At 31.8% G+C, this 21,588-nt stretch overlaps 2 protein-coding genes across 3 annotated transcripts; both read right to left on the reverse strand.

The window, feature by feature from the left end:
• Positions 1 to 2,149: 2,149 nt before the first annotated feature.
• On the reverse strand, positions 2,150 to 5,642 carry LOC100797570 (uncharacterized). The gene is made up of 7 exons (XM_006574538.4): positions 5,233 to 5,642; positions 5,070 to 5,150; positions 4,805 to 4,981; positions 4,100 to 4,270; positions 3,756 to 3,968; positions 3,589 to 3,677; positions 2,150 to 3,221 (listed from the first exon to the last, which is right to left on the reverse strand). The coding sequence occupies exons 1-7, from the start codon at positions 5,318 to 5,320 to the stop codon at positions 2,511 to 2,513; spliced, it is 1,530 nt and encodes a 509-aa protein (XP_006574601.1). The 5' UTR covers positions 5,321 to 5,642; the 3' UTR covers positions 2,150 to 2,510.
• A 9,444-nt stretch (positions 5,643 to 15,086) lies between these two features.
• LOC100818536 (probable alpha,alpha-trehalose-phosphate synthase [UDP-forming] 9) lies at positions 15,087 to 20,448 on the reverse strand. 2 transcript variants are annotated; one of them, XM_003519657.5, is made up of 4 exons: positions 20,229 to 20,448; positions 16,217 to 18,240; positions 15,837 to 16,110; positions 15,087 to 15,750 (listed from the first exon to the last, which is right to left on the reverse strand). In XM_003519657.5, exons 2-4 carry the CDS (start codon positions 18,199 to 18,201, stop codon positions 15,427 to 15,429), a joined length of 2,583 nt encoding a protein of 860 aa, XP_003519705.1. In that variant the 5' UTR covers positions 18,202 to 18,240; positions 20,229 to 20,448; the 3' UTR covers positions 15,087 to 15,426. The 2 variants fall into 2 exon arrangements, with proteins under 2 accessions (XP_003519705.1, XP_014620140.1); XM_014764654.3 differs by lacking the exon at positions 20,229 to 20,448 and adding an exon at positions 19,289 to 20,197.
• Positions 20,449 to 21,588: the final 1,140 nt, after the last annotated feature.

A 21,588-nucleotide genomic window follows, 5' to 3' on the forward strand; every position in this document is an offset into this window, starting at 1 on the left:
TAGGTTGAATATCCATCCATAAAAGATGCTTAATAGAATAGATATTTTTATTTATTAAATGAGTTATTAGTGAATTATATTTTTTGATACATTTTTTACAGTCCTTAAATTAAATAAATTAACGATTTTCTTTTATCCTGATTAAATTTATAATCCATCTGTTTGACACCGTGTTGAAATGGGAGATCTTCCCAAGCCATTCTCACTATGAATGGTAACTAGTATGGAAATATTAAGTGCATGCTTAATTAACATATTTTAAAGAGGTCATTACTTTTTTTATTAATTTTTTATATAATTTTTCAAGAAATATATTTTTGGCGAAAAAAAATATTTTACAAACGTGCACTAAGTTACTTATAATATTTTCCTTTTATTCCCTTTTATATGAAGGTGATTAGCGACCAATTAAATTATTAGTTTATATATGCTGATAAAATAAAAATAATCCCAGGACATGAAAATTGGAATAGACCTCGCAATTGCTTTTCTTATATTCAACATAACTAACTAAAAAGTTATTACTTATAAACTGAAAAAATAATTAATAATTGGTAACCACAAGTTTTTAAATTAACTTATTAAATTATAATTTTTCAGTAAAATTAGTTATTGAAATAATTAAAAAATATATAATGATATATTTAAAAAAATGATAAGAAAATTGAATAAATTTTTAATAATAAAATATAAAAACTATAAGTCATCATTTTAAAAATGTTAGTTCAAGTCACATTTTAAAAAATACTAAAATTACTTAAAAAAATAATTTGTTTATTAAATAGTTAAACAAATTTTTTAACTAATAAAAAATTAAAAACTAACTAAAATATCTTGCTAAATATTATATTAAAAAAAGTCAACTATAAATATAAAAATGTTCAACACAACCACAAATTATGTTGCTATTGTACATTAAAGTGTTTGATATCAAATAGTCAAAAGTAATATTGGCCAATGATTCTATAATAAATACTTAAAATTCGTTGTATAAATATCTGTCAATAAAACATCTGATAATTCATTTTGAATATCAATGCTTGAATTCAACACCAAAATTATCCACAATTTAAATCTAAAATCTTAATGAAAACTAAACACATATAATAATAGACAAACTCACCATGCAATCTTGATGGTGAATACCGGATAAAATGCATAAAATCATATGTTCAAATTTCAATGCAACTATTATATCATAACATACATTCAGCTATAAGTTCCATTTTAATTTAAAAATGAATTTGGATATTTTTTTAATAATTAGTTTAAAGATGTTTTTTCTTTTAGATCCAATAAAATCAAGTAGTATTATTTTTTAATTATTTAATAAATCTTAAGAATTTAATAATGCAAAATGTCATAATGTCACTCACATGCAGTGGCTAGTGGCGGCTCCCAGCATGTCATGTCATGTCATGTCATCCACTTGTGAGGAAATTTAGAGTTGACACATTCCGGTGGTTACTCGCCTTATCAGCTTCCACCTTCAACTATTATTACTCTCAAACCTCAATTATTACCACCTTCAATTCTCTCAATTCATTTGTCACCACTATTAATATCTATCTTCTATCACCTTCACAACCAATCTAAATACATTGAGAAATTCAATTCAGCAGCATACTTATAAGTTTTAATTACGCCATCATGTTCAGAAAGTAGTATTAGGTGGATTTAAATATATTTTTATACCTATGATTTAGGGGTTTTTGTTATTTTCATTCCTCCAACATTTTTTTTCTTTAGTCTTTGTTGATTATTTTATTTTTGTCTTTAAAATATTTTAGATAACATTTTTTTACTGTTTAAAATATTATCTAAAATATATCTAGAACAAAAAATAAAACAAATATATTCTATAAGAACTAAAACAAAAAACATTTTGTAGAAACAAAATTAAAAAACACTAAATTAGATAGACCAAAAATATAAGCCTTTTAGTCCATTTGTTGAAATTGTTTGTATCTGGAAATTGGAAAAACTGCAAAATGGTAATTGAAGCATTGATCAAATCAAACAGAAATTTTGGCATGCTCCACTAGGTGGAGTTTTTCTTTGTCTAGAACTAGAATCATAGCAAACATGAGATGTTTGTATGGTACCCACATAACAAATACAGAGTAAAGTTATCTAACGGTGTTTATACTTCTAGAAGAAGAAATACTCATAACGTGTCAGAACTTTTCAGTGGAACAAGGACAAAAAGAGCTGAGAATATATGTAATATATCTTATGGCAGAGAACTTCTGCTGTACATTAAGCATCATCACTAGAAGAAACAGCATGCCAAAATTTTTTTATCTTACCCTCAAATGTGGCCAGAGCGACCTACAATCTGGCAAAACTGATTGAACAACTAATATTCTGATGATCAGCTTATCCTTATAAGGATCTCACTGTTAAAAGGAAAATATTAATTATACTTCCTGTACTTAATTTCATCCTCCCATCTCTAATTAAAGCTGGATTGGGGATTCATTACTCCTAGTCTTTGTGGTTGTATATACTTAGTACTTGTTGATATGACCCATAGAACTGTTTCGAGGTCGAATATAGTGATGATCATAGAGAGATTGACCATAATCCACAGGCTTGATAACTACAGTTTCCTTCTTCCCTTCCTGCTCTTGCACTGCCCCAAATACTATCTCATTGATTTCCTCATGGCTTTGCTCATAGTATGTGTGAGGGACTGATGAATGATATAGATGGCGATGATGTTTTAGTTGTTGTTGCTGTTGCTGCTGCTGCTGCTGTTGAAGTTTTAGTTGTTGCTGCTGCTGAAGATCTCCGCCCCATCCACTATAGAATGCATGGCTTTGCCAAAGTTGTGGCATCTTTTCTGCATCCTGGGACATGAAAGCATACGTTTTCCGTGGTGTTGGGGATCTAGGGTCAATTGAAGGAGGCTCATCTTCATCTGGAATCACAAAACTTTCTTGCACAGGCCAAGCGTTTACTTGCTTTTGAGGTTGCTGGAACAGCGGTTGGCTTTGAAATTCATAGCTCTGTGGTTTTTTTCTGAAACCAGGAAATAACGCTCCCATTATTTCCACAACTGATGCCCCAGCATTGGTAAGAAGCTTCCCAATGGATCGAATGAAACTTTCTTCTTGCTTATCCGACTCATCTTCTGATGGAATTAAAGGAGGCCTGACAGACTTCAAGGGCTTTTGATATGGACTTGGTGAAATGCCAGACATTGCTGCACCCTCAAGCTACAAAAGCAGCAGATGAATAAATGACTAGATTTCTCATATATTCACATAGCAATTTTAGCAACATTAGACTAGGCAGTTTTAGAGAACAAAGGACAAGTTTAAATTCTGTGGCAAGTGTATCTATAGGTAATCTTGAGTTAAAAAGAAAAAATGATAATTTGAAAACTATATAGCATAGCATGAAATGAGATATATATTGGAAAGTTGAGAACAGTTGAACTTCCCAAAATAACTCCAGATATCTACTGCATCTAGATTAATTGAAGTTCCATCAATGGACAATGATATTTATTTATGATGTCTATATCAGATTTACTACAATGAATCAGAAGGCAGAGGGCAGAAGACAATACTAGGCACTCACATCCTGAGATGCTACAATTGTACCAAGTCTATGCTGTAATAATGCAAGCATATAGCCAAAGAAGCCAGCCCCAACAAGCATTGCAATTCCTGCAAATTGACCACAATCAATCTTATTAATCAAAAAGGTTTTCTAGAGAAAGGAGACTCTGGATTGATTTAGTTTACCAAGTGTAAGTCCATTTTCGTATTGATAAGCACAATCATCAAAGTGTAGTTGGATCTCCCTGATGGCTTGGTTCCCCCTGTCTATGACAAGTAGGGAACAACTACTTCCAATATAAACCACATCAAAATCATTAGAAAATTTAGCTTCTTCACTTGGACCATCAATATGGCCCCCTCCCCGGCTCCATTTTCCGCCAGCAATTGTTGTGACCCCTGAAAACAGAAACCTTAACTAAATAAAAGGCTCCAATTTACGATTCTAATGTGAGAAGTAGAAAAGAAGTCTTATGGGGGAGAGGACTGAGGAGGACAAAGGATTGCTCAGAGTATAACATAATGCTTGCCTGAATCACTAATTTTCCTAATTGCCATATTCATTATATCTGCAATATAGATATTTCCTCGGTTATCAACCGCTATCCCCTTTGGGTGATTCATCCTGGCCTCCCTAAGCCTTCCATCAACATGTCCAGAATATCCTTCAGCAGATCCTGCCACCAGCTTTGGTCTGGTATCTGCAAAATTGCATTGCACATGCCATTCTTTAAGTAAGGAAAATATATACATTCATATAAATTGGTTCAAGTGTGGCAGAGAAACTACATTAAAAAGAGAAGTCCCACATACACAACAAGTTCGAAATGCATTACCGTTACCTTACAAAAGTGAGATACATGATCTTTCATAAACCTCAAAAGCAATTACTAGAGTGACATGATATCATGCTTAGCACATAGCACATTGATTCAAATCTTTTGTGATTCCACAATGCAAAAAGTCTAACAACCTAGTGCATGTTTGGTTTGCAGTTGGAAATGTTACGACGCACGTTCCAATGTAAATCCAAAAGATAAAAGCAAAGTGAACACATAAACAAGGGTCCTGATCCGTTGGCAAAGTGACTTTTGCTTCAAACGTAATTTTGCAACCGAGAACTAAACATGCACCTAGTTATGCTGATTTTACAAAACTAAATTAAATAATAGATAAATCAAACAAGTCAGATCACAAACTTAAGCTACCATCCTACCAAATAAACACACACTTACTCAAAGAAAGCGAGGACGAAATCCTATAAATGTTACTATTAGCCGAATCCAGAATAAGAAGCTCCCCATTGGCCAACACCTCAACTGCATAAGGCTCAATTCCAAGCTTGCTTCCATCAAACACAGTTTCCACAGTGTACCCACTCTCGAACTTCATCATCGACTTCGCACCAATCGCTGAAACATTTCAATTCCACATAACCAAAAACTTCAAAATTGAAAAGAAACAAAAAGAAAATGCAATCTACTTTGTAAAGTTTCATACCGGTTTTGGTGGGTGCTTTGAGTGACCAGACCCATTTGGTGAACGCAGGAACGGCATTTGAGAGAAACCCACTAACAATCTCTGGAACAAGGAACAAACTGTTAAAAAAAAGAACTAAAATGAGTGAAACAGAAGTGGAAGAAGAAAATGAGGTATTACTCACTGGCGGGTAAAGTGGTGGATGGTGCAGCTGAGGCATTGCTGAGTAGAAACAAAAGTGAGAAACTGAACGCAAAATGGAGCTTTGCCATTGATCCTGGGAAATGCAAGCTCTGAGAAAGGAGGGAAAACCCTAAAACATTATTGAGATTGGAGAAATGGGGGCACACTGAGAAAGGAGAGGTGTTAGCAGAAACTGAAACAGTGGGTTTGGAGAGTGTGGTGTGTGAAAGGAAAAAGAGAAGGGGAAAGGCAAAAGAGACAAGAAAAAGAAACTGAAAAAGCAAATGGGGACTAGTGGACCATAGGCATAGCAAGAGAGAGGATCATAATAATAGTAAATGGAGAGAATCATGAACCGCGCCATTATTGTCTACCTTCATTTCTCAGACTCTTTGTTGTATCAGTAGTAAAGTCCTAACCATAATCTGATCATTTCTTTTTTTATAAGTGAAAGTTTATCACTGGTAAAGTCCTAACCATAATCTAATTATTTCCTTTTTTATAAGTGAAAGTCATTAAGACATACCTCAAGACTTTATTAAGTGTTTATAAAGAAATTTATGGATAATTTATGATCTTTTCATTTACATCAAGATTTAAACTCACATTTTTATAGGATATAATAAGTCTGATTCTTATATCTGAATTAATTTTTAATTTGTTGGATTTTAAATATTTGATTTAAGTGTAACTCTTAAACTATTAGCTAATTAAAAATTATACAAAATTTACACACAATTCCACAGTTAATTATTTGTGACTAAATTGATTTGAAGACATATTTAAATTGTATTTAATGATTTCGAATTAATTTTGTTAAAATTCATTTCATCTTCCTTTAAAACGAACAAAATATGTAAAAGGGTAATAAGCACTAGTGACAAACAAATATTCTCTCTTGCCAAATTTAGCTATTACCGCTGCCATGTGGTAAGGCTGTAAAAGGGTTTCACATTAGTTTCTTTCTCTTGTCAAATTACATTTTTAACATAAAATCCCCGCTATATATTCTGCAAGGGATATCAATATCTAAGTCTCAGATTATAGTTAAATATTGAAGGTAGTGGTTCACATTGATAATGTCAACATTGCATTAATTAATCGAGTGTGTTTTCTTGTTGGTCTATTAAATGATTTGTACCATGTATATTGAAAATAAAAATTACTTAAATCATTATTGTTTTTTTTATTCATGATGTAGAAGAGCTTATAAGTTAGTACGACTTGCATGAAAATATTACACCTTAAATATTATAGAAACTGAAACCATGAATTTACTATGCTGCACATACGACATGCTTTTCCCAGTAAAATTTGTTGCTATAATAGCATTTTGTATTTTTGACATCAAAATGGATAATGGACCCCCTCTCCTACCCACACACAAGAAAAAAATAACATAGATCTCATATGAGTGTTGATGCCCTCACTAATAGGCATTCCTTTTTCATATAATATCTTATAACAATTTGTATCATTATAGCTACCCTTTTTTTCATAAAATGAATTGTTTTGTGGTCCAGACCAGCATGGAGCCACGAATGAACATGAGGTTAATTTCATCCCTGCCCATCATTACTTTTTCTTCTGTTTTTAGTCTTGACTAGTAGTGATAACTTCAGAATCACAAGGGCAAAGGATGATTAGTATTATGATGAATTTGTAGAATCACCAAGAATTAGTTATTACTATATATCAAAATTCCACTACATCTTTTTCTTATGGTGCAATCAGCAAATACAACTTAATTAATGATCATGGGGACAGATCTAGTTACCACAAACCATGATCATGATGGTTTTCAAGACCAAGCTGTCTTAGCCAATAATGTTGACTATATATATATATGGCTATTATGTCATGCCACGTGATGACACTGTTGTGTAGCATTGCTATTGCCCATTCAAGTGATGCTTGTTGAATTCATCAAGATCAGCTAGACTACTGAACGTACATTATATATATATATATATATATATATATATATATATATATATATAATTCCCCCAAAAGGAGAAAGCAAATAGTGACACTGTGACAGTGCAAGACAAATGTGGACAATTTTGTATTCCTTCCCGAGACAAACAACAAAATTACAAAACAGTCTCTCCTTCCTTTCTCTTTTCCTAATGCAGTATCAGGAAATTAAACAGAGATATGTCATACTGAACTATCAGGTAGACAAAAAAAAAAGAAATTTGTTTACAAATTTATGCAACTGGTTAGTTGCTGCAGTGACTATCTTCTCCCAAAATTCCATAGGCTGAGCCATTTTGCTACTCAGTTTGGGTGTATTTCCATGTGATAACAAGTAATAACATTAAATCACGAGTAATAGTATTTAATTATTTCTGTAAGTGTTTTTTTGGTCCGAAACTGTTTTTGTCCTGATGAGATTCTGTAACCTAGTTTGCCTATATTTTTTGTTTGCAAAAAAAAAAACAAACAATTAATTCCTCAATGTAAGCAGCTTCAAATACATTGGTACAATTCCAATCATGTCAGAAGCATTATTAACTCATCTTCTCTAGCTAGTATATTCAACCTTTATTTTGTTTTTGGCCATTCACTCATCCCATGTTCGCCATTATTTGGGTACTTTATTTTTGGGAAAATTAAACATGGAATATTTTCAAGACATATACCGAACCTTCTTATTGATAGAAAACAAAAATAATCAATGTTTTTTTTTCTCTCGCCAAAATCAAGTTTGTAGGTAGTGAATATATAAATCAATGCCAGTATAGTATTTTGAGCAATGATTGGTACACATGATTAATTTGCACTCATATTTACATACTATATGCACAATTTTATTACAGTATATACATTTAAAAATTAATTCTGATCACTTTACACTCTGATGTATGATCCAATGCTATTAGTCAATGGCAAAGCTAAACTAGGTTTAAAAAAAATCAACGTAAAAGGGCCATCTTACAAATAGTGAAAAATAAATTACACGAAAATATAGAACATTTTGAGGGAGATCACCTCAACTAGCTCGATCTCATATGCAGGTGAGAATATAATAGTTTTTAGTGCAAGTAACGAATAACGAGTATGAGTCTACAATGTACTCCATGAAATTCATATATAATTTAATATGAATCTATCACTAAACAAAAGCTATATACTACTAATTGGAATTCAATAATCTACAACGTCCCTTGCTTGTGCGATATGGATAGTGTCCTTTTGTCAGCTGTGATGACTATTCCTAACAAACTATTGGACACTTTTTGTGATTCCCTCCCTAAGTCCCTATGCCTAGCTTGGATTTCAACAATGTGATGATAGTCTGATAGACATAGGATAGGTTAATGGTAACTGCTAACGTAGTAACGCCTTAAGAATATTTTTTGAGTTAATGAAGTTTTTAATTCTTCTACGTTTTTTTTATTTTTATTTTTAGTTCTTTAAAACTTATTTAACAATTTTGAGTCCTTATAAACTTTTTGTCAGCATTTTTAGTTCTTAAAAAATTTCTTGCCTATTTTTAGTTTTATTTATGTATTTTTATCGTTCAAAATTAATTTAAAATATATAAAAACTAGAGGGGAACTCCTTGCATTTGCAGGGTTTTTTAAAAATAAAAAACTGAAAGTGAGAGAGTAATAGAGAGAAGTAAAAAAAAAAATGTTGGTTAATTGGTGAGTTTCCTTTTTTTAAGGCTGTACCAAAGCATGTTGGAAGTGACCCAAAAAAATTACAGCACAAGTTTTACTGAAGTATTTGCACGGTGATAAAAAAACAAAAGAGAGAAGAAGAGAGTACAGAAAAGTAAAAATAAGTGGGGCCATGAAACAACAACACGTGCAAATGAATGAGGTGTTGACACTTGGAAGATTGAATGCTTGCTGGACGATTTTATTAATTCTATTGATTAGAGACTAAAAATGAATAAAATAAGAATTAATGTTAAGTAATAAAAATAAATTAAAAATTAAAAATTGATAAAAAAAAATTGAGGAATAAAAATACCAATGAAAATTAAGAAAAGACAATTTAATTAATTTATATTTTTTATTTATAAAAATTAAAGTTAAAATTAAAAAATTTATAATAATTCATATATCATGTTTAATCAATTGAGATAGATTCTCTAGATAAAACCTCAAAATATAAAAATATAGTTTGAGTTCAATAGGTTGGTACTACAAATTATATTTAGACAAAAAGGCAAAACAAAGTAAAAGAATAAAGTCTTATTTATTTATTAAGATACATAAAAATGTATTCTTTTATAATTTTAAGTTTTTAATATAAAAAAGTCTATTAATTCTTTAACAAGTATTCTTTGGACACTGTCAAACTGGCCAGTAAGATTTTTAATTTTTTTTTGTATTTTCACAAGATATAGCAAAATAAAAAATAAAAAATTTAATAATCATATACTAATAAACTTATCATGATAGAATTGTGAAAATATTTTACATAATGAATACATCCATGTTTTTCTCATAAAATAAAATAAGTAAGGTGGTAGAAAAAAAAGAAAAAGTTATAGAAAATATTATATAACTATATAATGTTATTAATAAATTTAGCATGGCCTTGAACACAGCTAATTCTTCCCTAGCTACCACTGCCGGCCACCCAAAGGCCATAGGTTGGTAAATGGTAACCATCAGTCATCACGCAAGCCAACCAGCCTTTAATTATCAGCTTAATTAAACCCTCAAATTCTTTCACTTTCTTTTAATTTCTTTGAAGAAATCCACTCTATGTATATTGCCACTCTGCCGGAAACAATTTCCATTTTTTTAAATAAAGAAATTCTCTCCATTGCAATATTTTGATACTTTCATTTTTTCAATCCTCATTTTCCCATGTTTAAGTTTATAATTATTTATTGATTTTTTTATCAATAAATATTAGTTTTTAATAGATGATTTTTTGTTAACAAGAGTTGTTAAATCCATAATATCTTTCTCGTCTCCTTTTCTTCGTTAACCACTTAACCCATCTTATATTTTTAATCATTATTCTTCCTCAATGGGATTCATATTTCTGGCTAGGAATTGAGTTTAATTTGGTCATGGTCACGGATAACCAATTAGATTGAAAGAGATCTAAAAAAAATTACAATGTAATTGTCAACTAAGTGTTACTCAATTAAAAATACATGCTAAATTTATAGGAAAAATCTAAGTTTAATTCTTACAAAACATAAGAGAAAGAAAAAATTTAAGTATGATTAAGTCATAAATTATTGCTCTAATTATATTGAAAAAAAAATATGTTACTGTTAAAGAAAATAGTTTAATGGGACATTTTATTGCATGGTGCCGAGCAAAAATGTTATTGCAGGGTACCCCTTGTTCAGTGCAAACAACTATAGGGTTCACAAATCAAGCACAACTACTGAACTACGGCTCTAGGAGTAGGAGGCACCAACAAATTAAAAATAAAAAATAAAAATTGACGTTACTTTGCACACGAGAAGAACTAATACTTATTAATCTTACAAGTTACAACATGTATGCAAGAAGGAGAAAAAAAGAGGAGAGACAAATATCGAATAAGATAAATTTAAAATAATTGTAAAGATGTATTATAAAAACAGCATTACTCCAAAAGGGAATAGTCATCTTATGCATAATCTTCCTCATTTTATCAAAATAAAAAAATAAGCAATCTCGTTAACAATATTTTGAAAAACAGTGTTTGTTAAACACTATCAAACACAATACATTAAATATTTGGCTAAAATATCTTTTTCATTTTCCTATTTTCTTAAATATATAATTTTAGTTCTCCTATTTTTTAATTGAGATATTTCATTTCTTATTTTTAATTTTGGACTCTCATTTTTTAATTGAGACATTTATCACTTTTAAAAAATCAATAATTTTAGTTATTATGATTAATAAGCGTGGGTCAACTCTTAATTATGTATTTTGTAAATAAAGACGGATACACATCTATTAATTATTTACATGACAAATATATTTTTTTAAATTATTTAATTTCTAACAAACTAAATTTATTAAAAAAAGAATTAAAAAAGTATATAGTCAACTATGAAATTGAAAAAACAGATTAAAATCACAAGTTTTTTTAAAAGTAGGTGATGAAATTTTTAACTAAAAAATAGGGAATTAAAAATGTGAATTTTTAAAAAAATAAAAGACAAAATATTTTAATTAAAAAATATGATGACTAAAATTATGGATTAAAAAAATAAACAAAAATTACATTTTAATCTAAATATTTTTAATTTTTATTATAAAATAACATTTATAATATAATAAGTTTTCCTTTGTCATTAATATACTTTTGATTCTTTGAGCATTCTTCATAGATAAAGAGCTTCCAAAAGGCCTGGAAACGGGTTCAGCTGCAAAGAATAACAGCAGCAAGGTCCCACTTTTTGTTTTCAAGTTAAGATTAACCAAACATTCAACGACTCACAACAAGGGAAGAATCATGGCAATTAACGGTGAAATTGGAATTGGGCTAGCACCAACACCAAGGCTCTGACTGAGATAACTTGGCTTTTGGCTGCTGACCAATTATTAATACTGCTTAATATGTAACTTTTATTCTTATAAATCACATGTATCTTCGATGATTCTGGCACAGTAAACTTTTTTTTTCTTAAGTATTTAAAGCATTTGTGCATTTAAAACTTAAGCTTGAAATTTCTGATTAAACTAAAATAATTTCATGTTATATGTTATATGCCCTCAACTCCTCAAGCATGTCTTCATCATAAATATCATCAACAATGCACATTGAGTACCACCATTCATCAAAGTGGAAAACTGGAAAGAATCATTTTGATTAGCTACCAAGCCTGTGCTTATTCCCTGCAGAGAGGAAAACAAGACACTGATCTGATGAGTCCAATCCAGCTTATGAGTTTTGCATGAATAATATGATAAATAGAGGAAGACAACAAGGAGGAAACAAAAAAACATTACTTGTGGATTGACTTCAACTGTAGGTGATTAATCAAAAATTGTTTGGCTTGGCAAGAGCCAAAATCAAGACCTAAACTGATGGTGCCACCACCCCCAAAGCGGAATATCTTGTGTTAAAATTTCATAATACTAACATTTATCACGTGAAAATTTGTCTTGTTCTTTTTTTTTTTTTAGAAGTACTCATAAATTTTGATAGACCGTACCCCAACAACATATACAATAAAGGAGATAGACAACAATTTTAGTATTTAAATCCATCAGTTGCCTGCCTCCATGTTACATATTCTTGGATTATTTGGACAGTTATAGTCTGTCAATTATATTGATATTATCAATCTCAATTATGTGATCATTATGTTAATGTTTATTGGAATTAATATTATTATTGTAGAAAAATATTAGTAATATATTGATGCAGTAGAGTGGCAGACTTTGTGAGACTCAGATCGACGTACTATAATAATAAGCAACTGAGCCCATATAAATTTAACACAGAAAGTGATCCATGTTTCTTTCCACTGTGCAGTCAGTGCATTATAATTGCTTCACTGAAACTGCATAAAAGACATTAGGATCCATTCGAGCGAGTAAGGCGCCAAACTATCACTATTCCACAACAATATATAATAAAGATCTAATTAACATGGTTGATATAAGTGATACTAGTTTATATCTTTTAATCAAGTGTGATTCTTGGTTATGAAATAAATGTTGTTAATTAGGAGAAAAATATATGTACTCATAATTTCCGATAAAAATTGATAATTACTTCTAACAAGAAATATATCATGATAAAAAATATATATATCACAGATCTAGGAACATTAATCTGTTGTATTATCATCATCTCAATCAATTCAGAAAAAAAACTTCGTACCCCATTGTCCAGAGGCTCTTCGTTATGCGAAGGTATGAGGGAGGGATATTGTACGCAGCCTTGCCCTTACATATGCAAAGGCTTTTTCCGGATTCGAACCCATGACCAACAAGTCACCAAGACACAACTTTACCGCTGCACCAGGGCTCGCCCTCATCTCAATCAATTCAGAAAGAAAAAAAAAAAACAACATCTCATTCCCAGCTCTGACAAGCCTGGCTGGCCAAAAGGCTCCAACCTTCATGTTGAGTAGCAATGAGCAGTGTCTTCGATCTCGTTTCCCCGAGTCCACAGGTAATAACAAGCTTCTCTATTTGTGGGTTATATTATTTCTACATTTTTATTTTTTTATCTTGATCTCCAACAACATCAACTATTTTATTTAACGTTTCCCTCTTCTTTTTAATTATGCAAAAATATACATAAATTTGGTACACATTTTTTCTCACATTTTTTGTCATGGTGTTGCTTTAAATATTGTGCTATACTTGCATCCTATCCACCCAAGACTTGCCTCCATCAACAATGGCCATCCATGCTAACCGCCCATGTCTTCCTTTAACTTTAACACAGCATTATTTATATTATAAGTGCAAAGTGCAATGACATGCCAAATGCTCCACGGATTCTGTCTCTGCATTACAAAGGTACATCCATCGCCAACATTTATTCATTTTGATTTGACATGAGCCTCTGTCCATCAATATATCTCGTAACATCATTGTCAATTATCATAATTACTATGCCAATTACTTTTAAAATTGAGAAGTAGAAAAAAAGTAAGAGTACAAATGTATAATGTTTGTCAATTTCATTTAAATTTTAGTTTGATCTTTTAATTGTTATTTAATTTAGTTTTTCAAATTATTTTGTCATTTTTTTTTTGAAAAATATGTTATGCACCAAACAGTTTTATACTTAGACGGTAATTCAATAACATCTATATTTTAAATTTATTGATTTTTATTATACTTAATCTTAAAATTAATATTTTTTTTAATTATTTTTAATAAGAGATATAAAATGATTGAGTGATTAAAAAAGAAAAAAAGTTGTAGGTTTAATTTTTCTCCTACTAATAAAAACTAATAAACTAATAATTAATATTTTTCGGTAAATTTTTATTGGTTAATTGTATAAGTTTTTATATTAACAGTGTATAGCAATTGATGAAAGATTATTACGATATTATCTTCATATTATTTGTTGCTGAAGCCTAAATATATCCGATGTTCAACAAAGCTTTAATATTATGTCATGTTTAACTACACACCATGTCTGTATCTGCACTACCATTGTTCGAAAATCACAGCATCAGCTACTCATGGAATTCGCCGAAGAAGAAAGAGTATAACGGACTTCACATTGAATTATGGGCCGTACTGACTCTTTGTTTTTTTCCTGTTATTTTTGAAGTATACACTATTAATGGAATATATATAATTTATAACATTGCCTATTAATTGATTTTTGTTCTTAGTCAAAATTGGGCAATAACAACCAACAACTTGATGGTCCTCCACACAAAATGCTTAGTATTCAGACGGATATCCATATTCCACAAACGTTTCCATAGGTGAACATGTGCTGAGAAGACTCCAAATTCCAAACACTCATTACTACATTTATTACATGGAATATCGAATTTGATTCTTAGGCTTTTACTTCAAAAAAGTAAAGCGATGAATTGTAATTACTAATATATCGAAAATTTCCAAGTAACTAGAGAGAAGACTAATAACCCCTTCTCATGTATCCATTGGGAATTGTCGGCATGATTCCCTGGATTTCAGAATAGCCAAGACATAGTCCAACTGTCCAAGCCATCTTGATTGAAGACTTTCCTATATTGTTCCTCGTTCCAACCTTGTGGATGCTCAAGAAAATACTACTTAAACTTTAATTATTATGTGATATAAAAAAATTTGTATTTTTAATTCGTTAAAATTGAAGCATATTTGTGGGTAGTAATTTAATAACTTTTCCTAGAAAAATTTCTTTCATTTGATCAAGGTCAGGGATTATCCATTGGGCTGAAGCAAGATATCTCAAACCAGATCGTCATTATGTATAGTGAAGAAAAATAGTGTAACTGTACAAGCTATTTGGTGCCTCATGTTCAATGCAAACAACTATATGTTCTACAGTTCTAGGAACAACTACAGCTATAGGTGGCACCAGCAAATACAACAATTTGATGTAACCATTTACGTGAGAAGAATTTGTCAAGCTCATTACCGCACTACTGAACGCAAAGAATCCTATCTGCAACAGCAAGGTCCCACCATATATGTCAGGGGCAACATTAATAACCTAACATTCCCTGATTCACATGTGAAGAATATTAATCCTCTCAACAAGAGAAGAAGCACAAGCAACCAATAACTCAAACCGTGCTCTCAAAAGAAACTTGGAATTGTGCTAGATGCCTTGACTTTGGCTTAGATGAAGCACCAAGGCCTTGAAGCAACTTCAAGACATCAGCAGGATCATCAAGATAATATTTGGCCTTGCTAGGTTTCTGACCTACAGTGCAGGCAAAGATCTCAGGAACTACTGGCAATGAAGGGCATGAAACTGTCCTTAGTATGCTCTCAAACATGTCTTCATCAGAAATGTCATCTCCCACACACATCACAAAATCTGGTGGATTGCCATCATTAACCATAGTGGAAAGAACCTTTTCAGCCACCAATCCCTTGTTTAATCCCTGCAGAGAATTGAAGAAGACTTTGATAAGTCCAATCAAGCCTATGAGCATAGGAAGATGACAAGGAGGAATTGAAAGAACTTTACCTGTGGCTTGACTTCAACAATATGCTGGCCCCTGATAACAACTGCAGGTTCATTAGCAAGGACACTTTCCAGATGATTTAACAATTCTTTGGCTTGGCATGAGCCAAAATCAGGGTCTGCATCTTGATGATGCCAGACCAAAGCACTTTCCTTAGTTTCAATATTAGATCCATCAGTTGCCTCTGTATACAACTGCATGACAGGTTCCACAATCTTTTTCCAATCAAGATCAGGAGACAAGGGACTGGTTTCCCATTCAGAATCTTTACTCCACCTGCAACCACAAAATGAAGAGCCACACTTTTATTTTTTGTTTTGGAAGGAAGAAAAAATGGAAAGGGTATATGGTACCCGAATCTTTCTAACACTTAAATACACACCTTAGAAAGTATCCGTGTTCGGCTGCAAGTCCAATCATTTTGCATGAAGTAAACCAATCACTTAAAGAATCTCTTCCCCTTCCACTCACAATGAACACAGTATTTTTAGGATCATTGCACATATCATTTAGCATGGATATGACTTCAGGGCTGGGGGTCTTATTTATAGAAGATTTTGGTACGATAGTACCATCATAATCAAGAAATATGGCTCTTCTACCAGTTCTTTTGTATGCTGAAACAATGTGATCAACAGACAATTTTCTAAAACCAGGAGAAAGAGAAACAACTCTAAACCCTAGGCCCAAACCCATTCCCCAGCATCTTTTGGTGTAATGATCTTTGCATGCTCTCTCCAAATCCTGCATAAAGCTGCGTGCCCAATATGCCACATCATGAGAACTGATGTACCTGTAGTGTTTCTCATGCCTCAATTGCTTCTCTGAATCATTCATAGTAACAGCTGAATACAGAGCATCAGCGACAGCATCTATGTTCCATGGATTGACCCTGATTGCTCCACTTAGAGAAGGAGAACAACCAATGAACTCAGACACAACAAGCATGCTTGTACGAGGAGAATCACTTTTTCTAGCCAAAGCTTTATCCATCTGTGCAGTTCCTTGTCGACAAACAATATATTTGTATGGGACTAAGTTCATACCATCCCTCACAGCATTGACAATGCAACATTCGGCTACAGCATAATAGGCACTCTTCTCAAAACGAGGAACAGGACGATCAATGAGAATTACAGGCCGATAATTGATTGAGCCATAAGTATCATTAATCCTCTGGGCAATTAAATATGTTTCCTTCTTTGCTTCCTGAACATCCTTGCCTGAACTCCTAGCAGGATTCACAATCTGTACTAGGACAACTTTGCCCTTCAAATCACGATTCTGCTGCAGCAGCTGCTCAACAGCTAGAAGCTTCAGACTGATGCCCTTAAAGATGTCCATGTCATCAACACCAAGAATTACCTTCCTACCCTTGAACTCTTCCTGAATCTCTTTCAATTTAGCTGATGTAGATTGAAGATTTAATACAGATTCAAGCCTACCCATATGAATGCCTACAGGCAGAATTTTGATAAATATAGTACGGCCAAAGTAATCAAGTCCTATATGTCCTCGTTTAGATTCATAGTCAAGACCTAGCATTCTTTTGCAACAAGAGAGGAAGTGGCGAGCATAATCAAATGTATGGAAACCAATTAAATCAGAATTCAACAAACCCCTCAGAATTTCATCCCTTACCGGCAAAGTTCGGTAAATTTCAGATGAAGGGAAAGGACTGTGAAGAAAGAATCCAAGCTTAACGCGATTATACCGCTTCCTCAAAAATGTAGGCAAGACCATCAAGTGATAGTCTTGAACCCAAACAAAATCGTCATCAGGATTGATTATTTCCATAACCTTGTCTGCAAATATTTTGTTTGCAGAGACATAAGCCTGCCACAACAAGCGGTCAAACCGATCACCATGATCAGGGAACATAGGTAGCATGTAATGAAAGAGAGGCCAAAGCTGCTGTTTGCAAAAGCCATGATAAAACTTCTTCTGGACATCATGGGGTAGAAAGGTAGGTATGCAATTAAAGTCCTCCAGTAATTTCTGAGCAACTTGTTCCTGCTCATGGGCATCTATTTCAACCTTGAGGGATCCCACATAGATCACCTCAGTGTCAGAAGAGAAACCATCTTTTAATTGCAACAGAATAGAATCCTCATCCAAACTGAAACACCATTTACCAGTTTCAATATCTCTTTTGGCCTGCAATGGCAACATGTTTGCCACAAGGATTTTCCGCTCCCGATAACCAGAAGAGCTAACATCAGAATCCCCATCATATCTACCATAAACATCCAGGTCAGAAATAACTCCAGGAACTGTCATAATCCTTGGAATAGTTCTTGGCATGTGAGGAATATCCAGTAAACCTCCAGCTAAGTCTAGTAGATTAACATATGATCTTGATGCCATGAATGATCCAAGGGAATCTTTTCTTTAATGCCTTTTTTCCTATCAATTCACACACACACACAAAAGTAGTTAATAAATAAATTATTAGAAGAAACACACATTCTAACCCGTATCCTACCAAATATTAACAGATAATTGTGCAAATTTATCTACTGTTATTCTCAGTTGTGATTCTTTCCAGGCACATTTGGTAGCTTCGTTCTTAGAGTTTATAAAGGCACTTGGACAGATTACTCGAACAATAGCAATTAGAAAAACTTGTTTTTTTTTTGTATTAAAAAAATAGTTAAAAAACCATTCATTAATGCACACAATAATAAGTTGCAACTTAAAACATAAATTTCCAGGCTACGAGTATTCCTACATAACACAGAATAAGATATTCTCCACAGAACTATGATGAATTGATCAAGGTAGTTCAAATTGTGGACTACTGACTAATGAACAGCAGAAGGTGACTTGCAATAATTCATCAAGGAATGCTAACTCTAACAAATGGATCTTATGATAAACAGTTTGGACAACATTAAAAGGGTCATTAGGATTGCTATTTGTTGTAAACAAAACAATTATTCCGTAAGCAATTAGCAATAACTAGGTAACATAATTTACCTCTAGGCTCCCCAAACCCAAAGAAAACTAAAAGCAAATAAACAAATGACTATATTTGAGAACCCTGGAAAGTAAGGCCAAAAATAAAAACTTAACCATGGACAATATTAATTACATATATGATGTAATTTTTTCACTAGATCACCAAAAGGGAACATCATCGACACAAGAGTCAAACCAAGCTACACATCCATATAAATCTAATTGTAGCACCTCATCCTTATTGACACTAGAAATCAGAAAACAAATAGAATCTAGATTAAGAATTCTGTAACGGCAAGAACGGGTAGAAAAAGTGCCTTTAAACAGGAAGATTCAATTCTGATAATAACGTATCTACTCTGTTTAAATGTAAATCTCATCATGAATCAGATGGATCCACTTTCCATAGCCATGCCTTCAATGTTAATACATAATAATAATAATAGTAATAGCAATACACACAAATTCCATTCCACAGAGTTTGCATACGCACCCATTTTCAGAGTATTGACTCCAAAGTTGAAACAACAAAGCCGGTACAATTATCAACAAAGTAACAGGTAAAAACTGTTCAGAATTTTGAGATTTCAGATGATTTCAAAACACGCCTGAAATACCCAAAAAAAAAATCCCCTAAAATCACAATAACCGGTAAACCATTGATTCTGTAGAATGATGAAATTGGATAACTACAATCAAATAATAATACACATGGGTCCAAAGAAATTGAAACCAAAAATACATTGGTTGAGTTGAGATTCTGTTTAGCCGAAAGGTAAATGCTCTATGCTGTAGGGGACAACAGCATATATCTTAAAATAGAAACAAATAGACAAACCAAAATGGAATCGACACATAGCACCCCCGTCGTTGAAAAATTCATATGATGCCCAAGAAACTCAAATCAAGTCAAAGCGAAAAATAAAAATCACTCCAACGCGTTCCAAAAATAAATAATATTAAAAAACAAACAAAAATAAGCTCATCATCATAAAAGAAAAAAGAAAAAAAATATATATATATTCCATCAAATAACCACAAAAATAGTAATAATAACAAAAATAAATAAATAGAGAAAAGAGGTTTGGAATTGAAAAAAATAAATGGAATATCAATATTCAATCACCATATTATCAGACTTCAACAATCGATTTCTTGTTGAAAAATCAAATTCGTAGCAATAACTCTTAATTACAAAATAAAAATAAATAACTAAATAGAAGTATTTAAAAAGCGAAGGATCAGGATTCGGGAACGAATAAGGTGCTTAAAGGAAGGAAAGTGGAAGTGGTAAAAGTTTAGAAGAAGAAAAATCTATTCAAATTAGAAACCTATGATAAAGAGAGAGAGAGAGAGAGAGAGAGAGAGAGAGAGAGAGAGAGAGAGAGAGAGAGAGAAGAAAAAGGAAGTTGAGGCAGTGAAGGATCGATCACCTTGAAACGGCGACGGCGAGATAACGGTGCGGGACAGCGGGAGTGATCTGAGGAGAATAGGAAACGCGGCGAAGGAAGGAAGTGCGTTTGAGTTGCGTTGCGCTTGCGTTAGAACGAACTTACAGAGAGAGAAAGTGAGAAACGGAGTTTTTTTATGAGAGTGAAGGAGAACCAGATTGCGAACAGCTAATTTTTTATACCAGGGGTCACTGTACAACTACAACTTCAGTGGATAGAATTTTTCTTTCTTTTCTTTTTAATAAAATAATTGAATTCCTTCCACATCCAAATATATTTAATTATGAAATAAATTTATTTCATAAAATTCGATTGAGGAAATCTTGCTTTGAAGAATAATAAATAAAATAAAATGGGAAATTAAAAAATTCCATTTGCTTTGTTTTGTGTCTAGCTAACTAGAATAGATGTCCATGTCAAAGTTTTCAATTGCAAGCTTTACTACACTTTGCCGCACTTGAATTCAATGGATAATATGGATTTCCTTTTGACGATGGGGAAGTTACACTTTTACCCTTACGCCTATTTTTCTTGCATCTAAATGGATTAGTTAGTTAATACGGTTTATATGGGTTATTACAGCCTTCACTAAAGTGACTAAATGTCGCCGTTCTAAAGAAGAAGAAGAAAAATTATAATGTCGAAAGGTAAGAATTTGTCTAAAAAATTAGTTAAGATTATTGGATCTTCTAATTTAAATTGACTGTAGATATGTTTATAGTTTCTAAATTTATACATTTGTTAACTTTAAGAGACTTAAGTTCCTTTGGTTACGATAAGATAAAAAGTTAAAATATTTATTACACTGAGAACATGAAAAACTATTTTTGTTTTTTTTTTTGGTAATTTGAAATATTTAATATGTCAATTCAGATAGAACACAAATAAAAAAAATCAGTAAATAATTTGGTAAAATTAGACATGTAAAGTGTGTACATTCAAAAGAATGAACCCTTTGTAATATTTATACTGTTATACATGATTTTATAACATATCCATTTTCTAAATTAAAGAAAAAAGTAAAAAAAAAAAAAAACTTTCTACTTTTAAAAAATGGAATGAAAAAAATAAATCTAATGTTACTTTAATGATTATAATGCTTCTTCGATTTTATTTTTTCGAAATAAAAAATAAAATAAAGAAGAAGAAAAACAACGAATGTTTGGCCTACCACAATTGGCATGAAAAATATACTTTAATTTTTATCTTCGCGAACTCTTTAATCTTAGAGTAGGTATATATGTAAAGAATTTTGTATCTATTATTGGTTACAAAAATAATGATAATCCTTTCTCGGCTAACATGGTAATTGAAATTGAAATATTTTGACAATGAAAGACCT

Source organism: Glycine max, chromosome 2 (genome assembly GCF_000004515.6).
Source record: "Glycine max cultivar Williams 82 chromosome 2, Glycine_max_v4.0, whole genome shotgun sequence".
NCBI lineage: Eukaryota > Viridiplantae > Streptophyta > Magnoliopsida > Fabales > Fabaceae > Glycine > Glycine max.

What these genes read in the sequence shown, in the direction of transcription:
- LOC100797570 (XM_006574538.4), bottom strand. Translation starts at nt 5,320, where the DNA reads ATGGCAAAGCTCCATTTTGCGTTCAGTTTCTCACTTTTGTTTCTACTC. An exon ending in TTCGTCCTCGCTTTCTTTGA is followed by an intron (nt 4,271 to 4,804) that starts GTAAGTGTGTGT and finishes GCAATTTTGCAG; the next exon opens with ATACCAGACCAAAGCTGGTG. An exon ending in TAGGAAAATTAGTGATTCAG is followed by an intron (nt 3,969 to 4,099) that starts GCAAGCATTATG and finishes TTCTGTTTTCAG; the next exon opens with GGGTCACAACAATTGCTGGC.
- LOC100818536 (XM_003519657.5), bottom strand. Translation starts at nt 18,201, where the DNA reads ATGGCATCAAGATCATATGTTAATCTACTAGACTTAGCTGGAGGTTTA. An exon ending in GAACACGGATACTTTCTAAG is followed by an intron (nt 16,111 to 16,216) that starts GTGTGTATTTAA and finishes TTGTGGTTGCAG; the next exon opens with GTGGAGTAAAGATTCTGAAT. An exon ending in TTGTTGAAGTCAAGCCACAG is followed by an intron (nt 15,751 to 15,836) that starts GTAAAGTTCTTT and finishes AATTCTCTGCAG; the next exon opens with GGATTAAACAAGGGATTGGT.